The sequence below is a fragment of the Rattus norvegicus genome, chromosome 2 (genome assembly GCF_021556685.1).
Source record: "Rattus norvegicus strain SHRSP/BbbUtx chromosome 2, alternate assembly SHRSP_T2T, whole genome shotgun sequence".
Lineage (NCBI taxonomy): Eukaryota > Metazoa > Chordata > Mammalia > Rodentia > Muridae > Rattus > Rattus norvegicus.
In genome coordinates, this window is record NC_141535.1 from 32328565 (window position 1) to 32341944 (window position 13380).

At 47.4% G+C, this 13380-nt stretch overlaps 1 protein-coding gene across 1 annotated transcript in view; it reads left to right on the forward strand.

Moving 5' to 3' along the window:
- The window catches only part of Zfp366 (zinc finger protein 366), a 64436-nt gene that overhangs the window by 37977 nt on the left and 13079 nt on the right, over positions 1–13380 (forward strand). Inside the window, 2 exon segments of the mRNA NM_001433267.1 lie at positions 3781–5117; positions 9063–9254. Of these exon segments, the coding sequence (NP_001420196.1) occupies positions 3795–5117; positions 9063–9254 (1515 nt within the window). The 5' untranslated portion in view covers positions 3781–3794.

A 13380-nucleotide genomic window follows, 5' to 3' on the forward strand; every position in this document is an offset into this window, starting at 1 on the left:
AGACAAGTGACCTCCAGTGTTAGTTAAGGACAGTCTTTCAATCTCTTACACAAGCTAATGTAGTGCCTACGAGCTTCCCATCCTTCAACTCTCTGCTTCCCTAAGCAGTCTGGTATAAATGTACACAGGAGAGCATCTTCAACACAGGAAAAGAAGCATGGGGGAGGGTGGGGAAGTCTTCTTAAACTCGAAAGCTATCACTACATGCAATTAGTAGTAAACTCATTGGCTCTTTGAGTATGTATGCCTTTGCCCTGTGACAAGACCAACACAGCCTAAAAGGGTTAAAGCCTTGGGCTTGAACTTGTAGAGCAGAGGCTTAGATGCCCATCAGTGGTAATCAACAGTGTCTGTTTGGAAAATAGAAGTGTGACTGCCAGTATCCGTCCTCTGATCATGAACCCCAGCCCTCCCGTCCTATCTAGTCTCCCATTCCTCAAGGGCACGCTCCACTTTAAGCCTGTAAACCTATGAGGGCATCCAAGCTCCCATTTGACAGATGAGAACAGCAGACCTCAAACCTAACCTGCCCAATCTTCCTCAGTCACCAATGACCCAGGGTTCAAGCCCAGATTCCCCAGGCTCCAAAGTGATGTCCCTTCCGTAATCCCGCAGCTGTCCACTTGAAAATTTCAGTTCTTTCTTTCTGTGTGCTGTTTCGACACGTACATAACAGGTGGGAAACTGCCTTACAGCCTGCTGGGTTTCTTCAGGGTTCAGGAAGCAGCCTGCAATGCCCACCAAGCTGAGGGTTTCTGCTGTTCTTAGATATAGGACTCCCAGTCAATCACTTGTCCCCAAGTCTCTCTTGCCTCCGGCACTGGAATCCTGCAGCTGCCTGGATGCCTGTGGGTGTATTTTTAGAATTGAAGGAGGGCGTGTGGGCGGTACCTATTTGAAGGGTTCTAGGGTCTATTAATAATATTTTCTGCTGAGGACACCCAGAATTTTAACTCAGTTAAGTTCAAGCTGGATTTCCTCTAAGGTGAGCCTGACCTTGAGCTCTGCCCCTCCCCAGTATTGCTTCCCTTCTGAGTTCTGTTGTTGTTCTTCGACTCCCAAGGGCGGCTCCTAGCACCTGACCCTCAAACACAGGGGCATTGGTAGCTAGCAGCGGCCTCAGTTGGTTGCTCTCCAAGAAGGCCAAGGGGGAAGAGAGGCTAATTCTCCTTGACCTCCCTCTGTAGGGGTTGGCCATGTTTCCTAAGATACTTCGGTAGAAGGGGCCTGCTGTTTTTAAACGTCCATGGGTGGATCCCCTGCTTTTTTTTTTTTTAATTCTTTTTTTTTCCGGAGCTGGGGACCGAACCCAGGGCCTTGCGCTTGCTAGGCAAGTGCTCTACCACTGAGCTAAATCCCCAACCCCGGATCCCCTGCTCTTTAATACTTCCTAGGGCCACTGACTTTATTCTAGGGCACATAAAGTAAATACTCTTTTAGGAATGAGAGGACAGAAAGCCTACACAGTTGGAAATTAATTTTCAGGTGTTGAACTAAGTAAAATATGAGGATATACACATATAAGATCTCTACCTTTGGGAACATAATGGTGGAGCTTGTATTTAAAATAAAAATCTTTGCTCAAAATTCTTCAAGTTCCCAGATTATTGGTGATAACCTGAAAAGGCAAATGTGCTTTTGAGGTTAGTTTTATGTTAGGAGTGCCACTGTTAATATCTATAAAATATCTATCTATATCTATATCTATATCTATATCTATATCTATATCTATATCTATATCTATATCTCTATATCTATATCTACATCTACATCTACATCTATATCTATATCTACATCTACATCTACATCTATATCTATATCTATATCTATGTCTATGTCTATGTCTATATCTATATGTATATCTATATCTATATGTATATCTATATCTATATCTATATCTATATCTATGTCTATGTCTATGTCTATGTCTATGTCTATGTCTATGTCTATATCTATATCTATATCTATATCTATATCTATATCTATATCTATATCTATATCTATATCTATATCTATATCTGTCAGCCAATCCATAATGTCAAACTAAATAAAAAATATTAAACAGGAAAATAACAGTGGGGAAAAAACTAAAACATCTTCAGTTTCAAAATCTGTGATGATGTTCCTGTCCAAGACTCCCCATATATAAGACAGAGTATGTGACAGAAGGGCCTCCTATCGCCAGCCACAACCTTTTAAATACCTTCTTAATAACAAAAGCAAAAGCAAAAACAAAAAGTCATTGTGTTCTGGCATGCCCCTTAGAGACACATTCTCCCATCAAGCTCTCTGGCGTGATCTAGGAATAAGTGCTTATTTTAACTGTATTGGAGTAAATATAAAACCACTTTGGCATGGGGTAGGCTCTTCAGACAGTGAAGGGCACTAACAGCTTCCAAGAATCCCTTTCAGTCTCAACAGCCTCTTTGCCAAAGGGAATCTATCTCTAAAGGGCAGGACTAGTCAACTCCGGAGAATCACTATTGCCAATGCCGGCCAATCGAGAAAACCCTGGGTCCGAATTGCACTTCTACAACTGTGAATCTAGAGATCAGAGCCCGATGCCCACGTAGCAAAAATGGAAGCACACCAAAGAGCCTCTGCTGTCCCCACCTCTGGTCTGGGTCTTCTGGCAGCAACAGTGCCCAACTTTTGTTTAATGCCCACCCACATGTTCTTGGAGACGCCAAGCAAGGTCTCTCTCCCAACCCCATCACTTCCTACAAACCAGGGACATACCTACTCACTGAATGAAGGATAAATGTTGCTAGGCATTATTTATTATTACCATAATAATATTATTATAGTCTTATAGTGCATGATAGAGTATATTAAATATTATATTTATTATTATTGTTCTCAGATCGATTCGCTGAAGATCCTTAAATAATGTGTATTTAATATTTGGTTACCAAGCCCATACACAAAGGATGGACAGACTCCACAGGCCTCCCTTAACTTGAACATCCATGTGAAGGGAGAGACACAAGCATAGGTTTAGAGATCCATAACCTTGGAATACCCTTCCCCAAAGCCCACCAGCCTTGACATTGCTTCTGACTGAGGATTTAGGATGTATGAACGTCATGACAGCGTGACTCGGGAACATGAAAATGCCCGTGTTTTCTCCTCGTGTCAGCCTCCTCTACTTGATGTACCTAGCAGCTTACCTTGCTCGTCCACATCATATCCGAGCTCAGTGTTAAAGTCTCTCTCTTTCACAGTATTAGAATATTCTTATCTGGGGGGCAGCACAGGCTCAGAACAAGCGGTAGAAACTGGTTTTCATACGCCAAGAAATTCAGCAACAAGACATTTAAAACACCAATGAGTGGTAATTCCAACTCAGATGAGAACTGCTGCAGTCTGCATCCTGGTTCTGACCCCCCACCCCCACCCCCACCTCCACCCCCACCCCCCACTGAGTAGCTGTGCTGTATGAACACATCATTTCATCCTCAGGGGCCTTAGGACCCTCGCTTTAAACAGAAGGAAGGAGAGGGAGATACACGAGGGACAGATAAACTTTCAGGTTTCTGTCAGAACAAACCCACTCCCAGCCCCTATGATACTGAAATTCTATGGCTCTGTAGTTCACAATAGGCCCTCAGATGGGTAGCACCACATTAGCAGGTGAATTTAAAAGAACTCAGAGGGTCAATATAATAATACTTTTTATAAGTTAGTACTGATCCCTATCCAAAACCTCTTTAAGTTCAGAAAAGAAGATCAGAAACAAGGCAAAGCAAAACCTCACAAAAGTTTTCTTTCTCTTTAAAGAGAAGCTGCAGAGGATGCAGAAGGTGATGAAGATGGTCAAAGACGAGGATGGCCCCCTCAACGCTGCTGCGAAAAGCATCCCTTCCTTTCCCCACTGCCTACAGCCCGAGGCTTCCCGAGGGAAGGCTCCCCAAAGACACCCCTTCCCGGAAGCCCTCCGGGGCCCCTTTTCACAGTTTCGGTATGAACCTTCTCCAGGAGACCTTGATGGATTCCCGGAGGTCTTCGAGGGAGGAGGGTCCCGGAAACGGAAGAGCATGCCCACCAAGGTGCCTTACAATCACTCTGCAGAAGAAGCCACCATCGCTCAGGAGAGCAAGAGCTTGGGTCCTCCAAACCTCGCTCTGCTTTTTCCGCAGCCACAGCATCCCAAGTGTGACTCCCAGATGATCGACCTGTGCAATGTGGGCTTGCAGTTCTATCGCACCCTGGAGCACCTGGGGGGCAAACCAGTCAAGCAGGAGCCGGTGAAACCCAGCGCCATGTGGCCCCAGCCCACGCCTCCTGCCTTCCTGCCTGCGCCTTACCCCTACTACCCCAAAGTCCACCCTGGACTCATGTTTCCCTTCTTCATGCCCTCGTCCTCACCCTTCCCCTTCAGCAGGCACACCTTTCTGCCTAAGCAGCCCCCCGAGCCAGTGTTACCCCGCAAAGTGGAGCCCCTGGAGAGCGAGGAGACCAAACAGAAGGTGGAGAGGGTGGATGTGAACGTCCAGATTGATGACAGCTACTACGTGGATGTGGGCGGGGCTCAGAAGCGCTGGCAGTGCCCCACCTGTGACAAGTCCTACACTTCCAAGTATAACCTGGTGACCCACATCCTTGGCCACAGTGGGATCAAGCCGCACGCGTGCTCCCGTTGTGGGAAGCTCTTCAAGCAGCTCAGCCATCTGCACACCCACATGCTGACACACCAGGGCACTCGGCCCCACAAATGCCAGGTGTGCCACAAGGCCTTCACCCAGACCAGCCACCTGAAGCGTCACATGATGCAGCACAGCGAGGTGAAGCCGCACAACTGTCGCGTTTGCAGTCGGGGCTTTGCCTACCCCAGCGAGCTCAAGGCCCACGAGGCCAAACACGCCAGCGGGCGCGAGAACATTTGCGTGGAGTGCGGCCTCGACTTCCCCACCCTGGCTCAGCTGAAAAGGCACCTCACTACGCATCGGGGCCCCATCCAGTACAACTGCTCAGAGTGCGACAAGACCTTCCAGTACCCAAGCCAGCTTCAGAATCACATGATGAAGCATAAGGACATCCGTCCCTACATCTGCTCCGAGTGCGGCATGGAGTTCGTGCAACCCCATCACCTCAAGCAACATTCACTCACCCACAAGGTATGGGAAGTGGAGGAGGGGGAAACGGGGTGGCAACCAGGGGTGGTCTGCTGTGTCACCAGGAAAGGAACAGAGCTGGTTGGGGTGGGTCTATGATCCTGTTCCTATCTAAAATGCAGAGAGCTCTGTGACTGGCTAATATGCTCGCCTAACCTGAGCCCCCAAAGCCCTTTCCCACCTCACGGAACAAACAGTGAAAGATGTGCCAGTACGCAATCAATTAAGCCCTTTCCCAGAATAGAGTTAGCGCCTAAGGTGGGACTGGAAATTACCAATGCAGACTCTTGGAGAGGACAGTGAGGAAGGATGAAGGAAGCAGCTGGGTGCTGTGATATTTCTGCTTAGCCCTCAAGAGCCCTAGCATTTTGTTTCCAGAAACTTCTTTTAGGGCACTAGTGAAAAACAAAAACGACAACAACAAAACGCATGTGATCAGACACAGATCATCATTCACCGTGCCTGGGCTATACCAAAGAAACCCTCTTTCTAGAGAATTCTCTAAGAGCCCTTTCCAGCAGCAGCAGCAGGGCCTATTTCTGGTTCGTTGGCTGGCCCTGCTGTGACACTTGCTTCCTTCTGGTGGCTATAAGTTGGAGCAGAGTTTAGCGTAGTCTCCGGGGCCTGCTCTTCCCTGTCCGCTTGGGTTCACTAGTCTGTGGTATCTTTGTGGGAAGCGGGAGGAAGCACCCTTCTCTGCTGGGTTTTAACTTCTCTGGGCTCAGATCTTCCGGGAGCAATGCAAATACAAGATTCTTTGTAACTAGCGATGTGGAGTGCACCACAGGAATAGGGCGAGCCCAGAGCTGCATCTTGAGATCTTACTCAAATAAGCTTTTACTTAGGTCTGCTGTGACCTGCCAAGAGAGGACTTTTGCCTCTACTGACCTCTGGTCTTACCCTTGACCTCAGTAGTTTTCTTGGCAAGAGCAGAGCAGAGTCTTTAAAACATCCTTTATTTCCATGGGTCATCAGAGGGCTGGCCAGCTGAGGCCAGCTGCAGCCCCACTCTGCTGGCTTTCCTTCATTCAGTCAGGACAAAACACAGTGCTCTCTGGCTCTGTAGCAGAGATGTACTTCCTGATGGACAAAAGGCACTCATAGAACATCTAAGGGGAATGGGGGTTGGGGGGGTGGGACTGGCCGACAAGTGCGGGAACCATCGACAGAGGACTTGGACTCAGATTTGGCCACAAAGGCACTGCTGGCTTAGTTCAGGGGGTTCCTGTGTATGTATGGGGATGGAGGTCAAAGGTTACTGATTTTAGACCTTATGGATTTGGCAAGGTAACGGAAAATGAAGTTCCAATGGGAAAAAGAACCTGTTGTTTTCCTCAAATAGTTAATTAAACAAGTGTGCTTTTGGTGGACACCTGGGCAGACACCAGATGCTTGCTTTGTGGTGGTTCGCAACTCAGTGTTACTGATTCTCAAGGGTGCTGGGGTCTGCAGCTGACTGAAAGTGAAAACACCGAGATATGATCCAGTCTCTCAGAACAGCAGCTCCAGCACCCAGAGCTTTGTTTGTTTGTTTTATTTATTTAGTTGGTTTTTTTTTATTTTGTGCATGTTTGCTTAAGTGTGCAAAATGCTCATGTGTGCACACAGAGGCCAGAGGCCAACTTCAGGTGTCTGCTCTTACTCCCCATGTAATGTTTTTGAGATAGATGCTCTCACCGAGCCAAGTTCATCAACTGGCTTGAGAGTCTGGCCAGTGAGCCTCTGGCTAACTCTGCCTCCTAGTGCTAGGTTTCCAGACACCCCTCTGTGCATGGCTTTTTCTACGAGCTTGCCCCCTGGGCATTTTACCCACTGTGCTAACTCTCTAGACCCGACATTGAATTCTTTGTTTTTTTTTTTTTTGTTTTGTTTTACTGGTTTTTAAGATGGAATTTTTCGGTGTAGTCCGGGCTGTCCTGGAATTCCCTCTGTAGACCAGGCTGGCCTTGAACTCACAGTGAGCTACGTGCCTCTGCCTCTTGAGGGTGGGAATTAAAGGCATGTGCCACTACAGCCCAACCAACACCAAATTCTTAAACATCATATTATCCATACTCCCCCTTCTGTCCCCTGGCTCTAACTACTGTCACAGGTTCCTTCCTCTGTACAGTTTCATTGGGACTTTCAGAGAGCCAGTAGTTTCCCCCTAAGGTCCACAGTGGACACAGCTCTTCTTCTCTTGTCTTCCATGCCACTGAGTCCTAGTTTGGAAACGAAACTCTCTAAAGTATTTCCCAAACCATGATAAATACCTTCTCTGTAGTCCAAGGACAACTGGATCTTACCCAAGGCCAGAGAAAAGAAATCTCTTTGTTTTTCTCCTTTGTCCCCTACACTACATATCCATTGAACCCATGGATTTAGGCATGCAAGACCTGAGCTGACCTCAGTCCCACAGAACAGCAGGTCAGAAGGCAAATGCTGCTGTAGTAAATTTGAAAGTCCTTCAAGAAAATTAATTGTTGATTTCATGATTTTTAAGTGCACTGAATAACTTTAAGGTTTTATAATCAGTAGATGATTGGACAGAGACATGAACCCACCCCTTAGTGCTTTGAGTTTATCAAACTAAAGGCTGCTAATCTCTTACCGTGCTCCCAACTTAAATACGTGACGATATGGCTAAAGTCAGAGCTAACCTGAAACTCCTCCTTCCTCAGACGACTTACCGATACTAGGCAGTATGGATCCTTAAGGTGATAATTTGATAATGTGTTCTAATCCTCATCTTAGTGCCAAGGTTCTTTGAATCTTCCTTTTAAGTCATTCTTGCCTGGGACAGCAGTCTACACCTGTAGTCCCAGCTACTCAGGAGGCTGGAGCAGGAGGATTACCTCAATCCAGGAATTCAACACTAAGCCTCAGCGACACAGTGAAGCCCTGGATTGAAAAGTCACTGGGGGTCTAGAGAGATGCTCAGTGGATAAGAGCACTTGTTGCTCTTGCAGAGGACCTAACTACGTTTCCCAGCATCCACATGGTGGTTCAAAGCTATCTGTAACTCCAGTTCCAGGAGATCTGATTCCATATTCTGACATCTTCGGGTACTAGTCATGTAAGCGGTATACATGCATACACACATACGTACATACGTACAAGCATTCATACGCATAAAATAAACAAACCTGACATTCTTCTTAAGTCACTGTGGATGGAGACATTTTGCCAAGGCCTTGTCTGGGAAGTGATGGTTGTTGAGATTACTAACATTCTGTCTATGCGTCCCTAGAAAGGCTCTGAACTGAAGGCCTCAGGACTCAAGCCTTTAAACACTGGTCTCTAGACAGTGAGGAAGCCAGCCGACCTTCTGTTCTATTTTCCGATTTAGAAGGTTATCCATGCCAATTTTCCACAACAGAAGCAGCTGGACCACAGGAGGCTCTGGAGTTATGGCCCATGGGTCAGCATGGTCTGTGGGAACCCAGAGGAAAAACTGGAGAGGGAGATTATCTACTGTAATTGATTGAGGCAAGGATGCGTGGCTCTTTGGGGGTTTTTTTGAGTCCATTGGTGAGAGCTGGTGAGAACTGGCTTCCCTCTGGGAAAGTTTAGATCCCTCATGATCAGTTTAGATTCTGTCTTCATCCTCATGAAAGCCCGATTATGGACTCACTTCACATATCGTTTTACAGTGCTCTTACCAAAATCATATTAATCCTCTCGTCCCATTGCTGTAGAATTAACCCTGCAGCAGCGGGAAGAATAGAGGGCTTCTTTTATTCTAGTGGTCAGCTAGTTTACATTGTTCAAAAGAAAACGGTAGGTTACGCGATCAACACTTCCAAGGAAATCATAATTTAACACGGCTAAAGCTGTGTCATTGAAGACTTCACTTTGGTCTCCGCACTTCTTGCGGGTTCATGTGTCAGGGAGGAACAGTCTGTAACACTCTTGGCAGCCTGGTTAGCATTCAGCACTCACTGGTTGTGAATCTTGCCTTCTGCACAGGGTGTGAAAGAGCACAAGTGCGGGATCTGTGGGCGTGAGTTCACCCTGCTGGCCAACATGAAGAGACACGTGCTGATCCACACCAACATCCGTGCCTACCAGTGTCACCTGTGCTACAAGAGCTTCGTGCAGAAGCAGACCCTCAAGGCACACATGATCGTCCACTCTGATGTGAAGCCTTTCAAATGCAAGGTGGGAAGAAAGGAGGACTCCAGGGGCTATGCGAATGTCTGACAGGCAAGACCCTGGGAAACCTTCTGCTAGATTTCTTCAGTAGTACCACTGAGGCTCAGAGTAGATCTGTGGTCCAGTCCAAGTCGCTTCTCAACTCTGACCCTGTTTCTGCCACAGTCCTTCCCTGGTTCCCTATTCACATGGCTGTGACCTTACTGCTTGGGTGGTGGGTGGGGAGTGGGCAGCCAGTCATGAAAACTGAGTGTAGGAAGCTCGTTATAGTATGGCTTGGAGGGCAGGGTGGGAGGCACCGCTGGTCTACAGAGGAGAAACCATGCTGGCCCTGTTTCTCTTATAAGTCAGTGACTAGACATAAAAGGGAACCTGAAAATCTAACACATTTCCTTGGGCTGAATCTAATACTGTGAGAGCAGACCTCCCCAAGAGGAATCTGGCATGCCGACTTCATTCTGGATAGTTTCAATGGTCAGATTGCTAGTTCTTAAGATGGTTGCAATGATATTCACCATAGCCAAGCTATGGGCACATCAGAGGATGGTCAGTAGAAGAGGAGCTGGTTCATGTACACAACGGAGTGCTGCTATTCAGCTATAAAAGGAACAAAACCCTGGATCTATGTCAAACATGAATGGAGACCATATTGGAGGACACGATGTTAAGAGAAATAAACCAGGCATGGAGAGACAAATATTGCATGTCCTATCTCATACATGAAAGCTAAGTTGAGCATCATAGCAGTAGAGTTGAGAAGAGTGGTTACTAGGGCTTGGACAGGGGAGGAAGGAGAGGGGACAGAGGTTGGTTAGGCTGCAGAAATATAGTTAGGTGGGAGGAATATGGTCTAGTGTTCCACAGTACAGCAGGGTGACTTGCTATTAAGGTTTTATCGAATATTTCCCTGAAAGAAAGATTTTGAGCACCCGGAACATCAAGACCTATTAGTGATGGGGTACTGACAACCCTGACCTGCTCACCACGTGTTCTACACATTAATCTAAATATACCCTGCATATATGAATAGTTTCTATGTGCCAATCCAAAACATTCTGAAGAGGTAGAAAGGGATTCAAAGCTAGTCCCCCCTAAAGGACCCCAGAAATGCTTGTGTGGGATGGGGAGTATATGAGAACTCAGCCTCTACAGAGCTTTCTCTTTATAGCGGAGTACCACCCGGCCCAGGGCCTACGCTCTGTTGTTAGAGCAGCTGTGTCGGCTGACTTTTACTTTGGTTTATTCTTGTTTTATCAGCTGAGAGGGTGTGTAAGCTCGAGATCTTACAAGACTATGGCTCTCTGAGGCTGCCCTGCTCCATGGCTGTTTCCGGGAGAGTTGCTTAGGCCTGCCTGGGTAGTTGGGGGACCTCAGGGGTAGGTATCATCTCGGTCTGGAAGAGAGAGCAGAGGGGAGAGAGGAAATACTTCGTTCAGACAGTGGAGTGTATCTGTGTGAGATCTAAATTTTCCTTTTCTGCTACTGCATGTTGTTGGGCCTGTGGGTGACTCGCTTTGCAAATCTGCGTCCCTGCAATTGGATTCCTTCTTCTAGGAGGGGTTGTGGCCCTAACCCCTCCGCAGTGTGGCCCCCACTTGAAGGAATCCCTGTGAAGTGGACTTTTTTCCTGTGTTGGCAGCTTCTTCACAGGGTGAGAGGTCAGGAACCAGAGCTTCCCCAGGCTGTGTGGACATTGTCTGAGGAGGGGCCTTCTCCCTGACTCCTTTCCTGCCACCCGCTTCTGTTTCCCCTTCTTCTCTCCAACCTTTCAGTGGTTTGAAGGCCCGAGTTATGCCCATCTTGAACATGTGAGCTAAAGGAGGGGAAAGCAGTGTGGGGGATAGGTCTGCATCAGGGCCCAGTGTGGAACGGAAAGGCAAGGCTCCTTCAGAGGGCATAAGCAGCTTCAAGGGCAAATAAAGCTCTAACTCAGACTCAGGACCCCCCAGACAAAGAAACCTGTGAGCAGCCCCAGCACTCGGGTCTCCACAAACACCCCTTCCTTCTCATCTCAGACACCCCTCTATTTTCCTTCTCACTCCATCAACCCCTCCTCAGTGATTGACCATTGACAGTTGCTCTGCCCGCAGAGATTCACTGTCTCCAGGAGTGGAGGTGCCAGCAGGTTCTCCTATACTTGAACGTCAAGCGTGAACCGCATCAATTACCTCGCCAACTGGTTGACTGCAGTACAACTGTTATTATATAAAGGGAGACACCTCTTAGTTAATTCTCCGAAGAAATGAACACCCCAGCAATCTCCCTTCTATATTTATTTATTCAGATCTCTCTGTAGAAATATTGACCCTGAGGTGGAGGGGTAGGTCAGAGGCAACACAGTCTGGGGGGTGGGGGAACCCCTAAGATGGAGGTCAGGACAAAGCCAGTCTGAGCAGTGTGTGATCTGGGGCCCTTCCTAGAACAGTTCTGTTTCCCTATCCTCAAAGACCTACAAGATTTCTTGGGCCTGAGAGTACATTAGTATCTAGAAAGTTCTCTATAGGACCAAGGCACAAAAGCTGCTTGGAGTAGTATGCACTGGGCCTAATGCTTCAGTGGGCCATCCTGGATGAGTGTGTTTGGCCTCCATTCACAGACATGTATGTCCTTCTCCACCCTGATGACTGTGCACCATACATGGTGCCAAGAGCATGGGGCAGTGAGCTGTGTGGCTCAGAAACTCTGTTTTACCTTCCTTAACGCTCTTGGTGTCTGGCCCACATTCCCAGATCCCACAAGAAAGTACAACCCCAGCTTTGACCGGAGAGACGGTTTACCCCGAACGTGGGGAAGAGGAGCTGGACTGCTCACCTACAGGGCTTCTCTCAGAAGGCCAGAATATAGCTCTTCACCTAGAGCATTGTCTGTTATTGGGAAAAGCAATTTGGAAGATAAAAGACATTCTCATCAAACATAGCTGGCCCTTCTCCAATACTTAGACATTTCTGAAATAGCAATCCATGTAGGTCACCGTGATGGAGCCCTTTCTTCCTGAGTGCTCCGGAAGCATGCTGTCAGGTTCTTTCCCTCCTTGTCACCACTCCCTCACAGTGGCACCCTTTGAGCTAGCCTATGGCATCATCACTGTCTGTCGAACTGTGAGGTGCTGTGTCAAACAGGTTTCTTCGGGAACCTGAAAACCACAGGGTAGAGAGAGATTCGTGAAGCCCCAGGCCCTGGTTCACGTCTCTCAGAAGAGCAGTGTGGTCATGGGATATCCCGTGGGCCTTGCTTCCTATCCATGTTGAGCTGGATAGAAATCTGTCCCTGGATGAAGGTTGTAGGGTATTGAAAGGTTGGAGGAGAGATGGAGGTCACTCCTTCATTGCTATGCACTCCAGGGCCAACTGAGACAAATGCCTAGCCAGCCACATAGCCATGGTAGGAATCAAGCCTAACCAATCACATCCAAGTTTGGGAGTCATAACGGGGATAGTTCTTCTCTCCTCACGATTGACAGGACAGGCAAAAAAAAAAAACCCAAAAAACAAAAAACAAAAAACCAACCGAACAAACAAAAAACCAAAAGACAAAAGGCTTGCTGTAGCCCCAAGCAATTTATGACAAGAAAGCTTCTTCCAGCAGCAGATTCTGATTTCTTGGGATTTTTGCCATTAAAATCCCCTCCCCAGCATAAACCCCGCTATGGCAGCGTGAAACAGTTCTCAGTGGAAACAGCTGTCCCCAGTGAGCAGCAATGTTCACTAGCTGTAGAATTAAGTATTAACAACAGGATGTTAACAAGAAGGAAGTTTTCCCTTCTATGTTCTTTCCTTTCATATGTATGTATGTATGCATGCATGCATGTATGAAATGACTGCCCTTCTGGACTCTTGCTATTGGCTCGACTTCTAGACTCCTTGCTCCTGGCAGCCAGCCAGAGTCTGTCCAGAGACCCAGCCTGTAGGCTTAAGCTCCATTTCGTAGATATGCTTCCCAGATTTGGCGTGAGCACGCAGCTCTCGATTCGGATACTGTCTGCAGTGGCGGCGCCCCGTAATAGCCGAGAACCAGCTGCCGTCTTTGGAAAACCTATCCAGGAAAAGCTTCCATCTAGAATTTCCGGGACAAATTCTCTGTTGAGATGGGTGAAGCCCAGAGCTGCCTAAGTTATGAATCACCAGGTCATCTA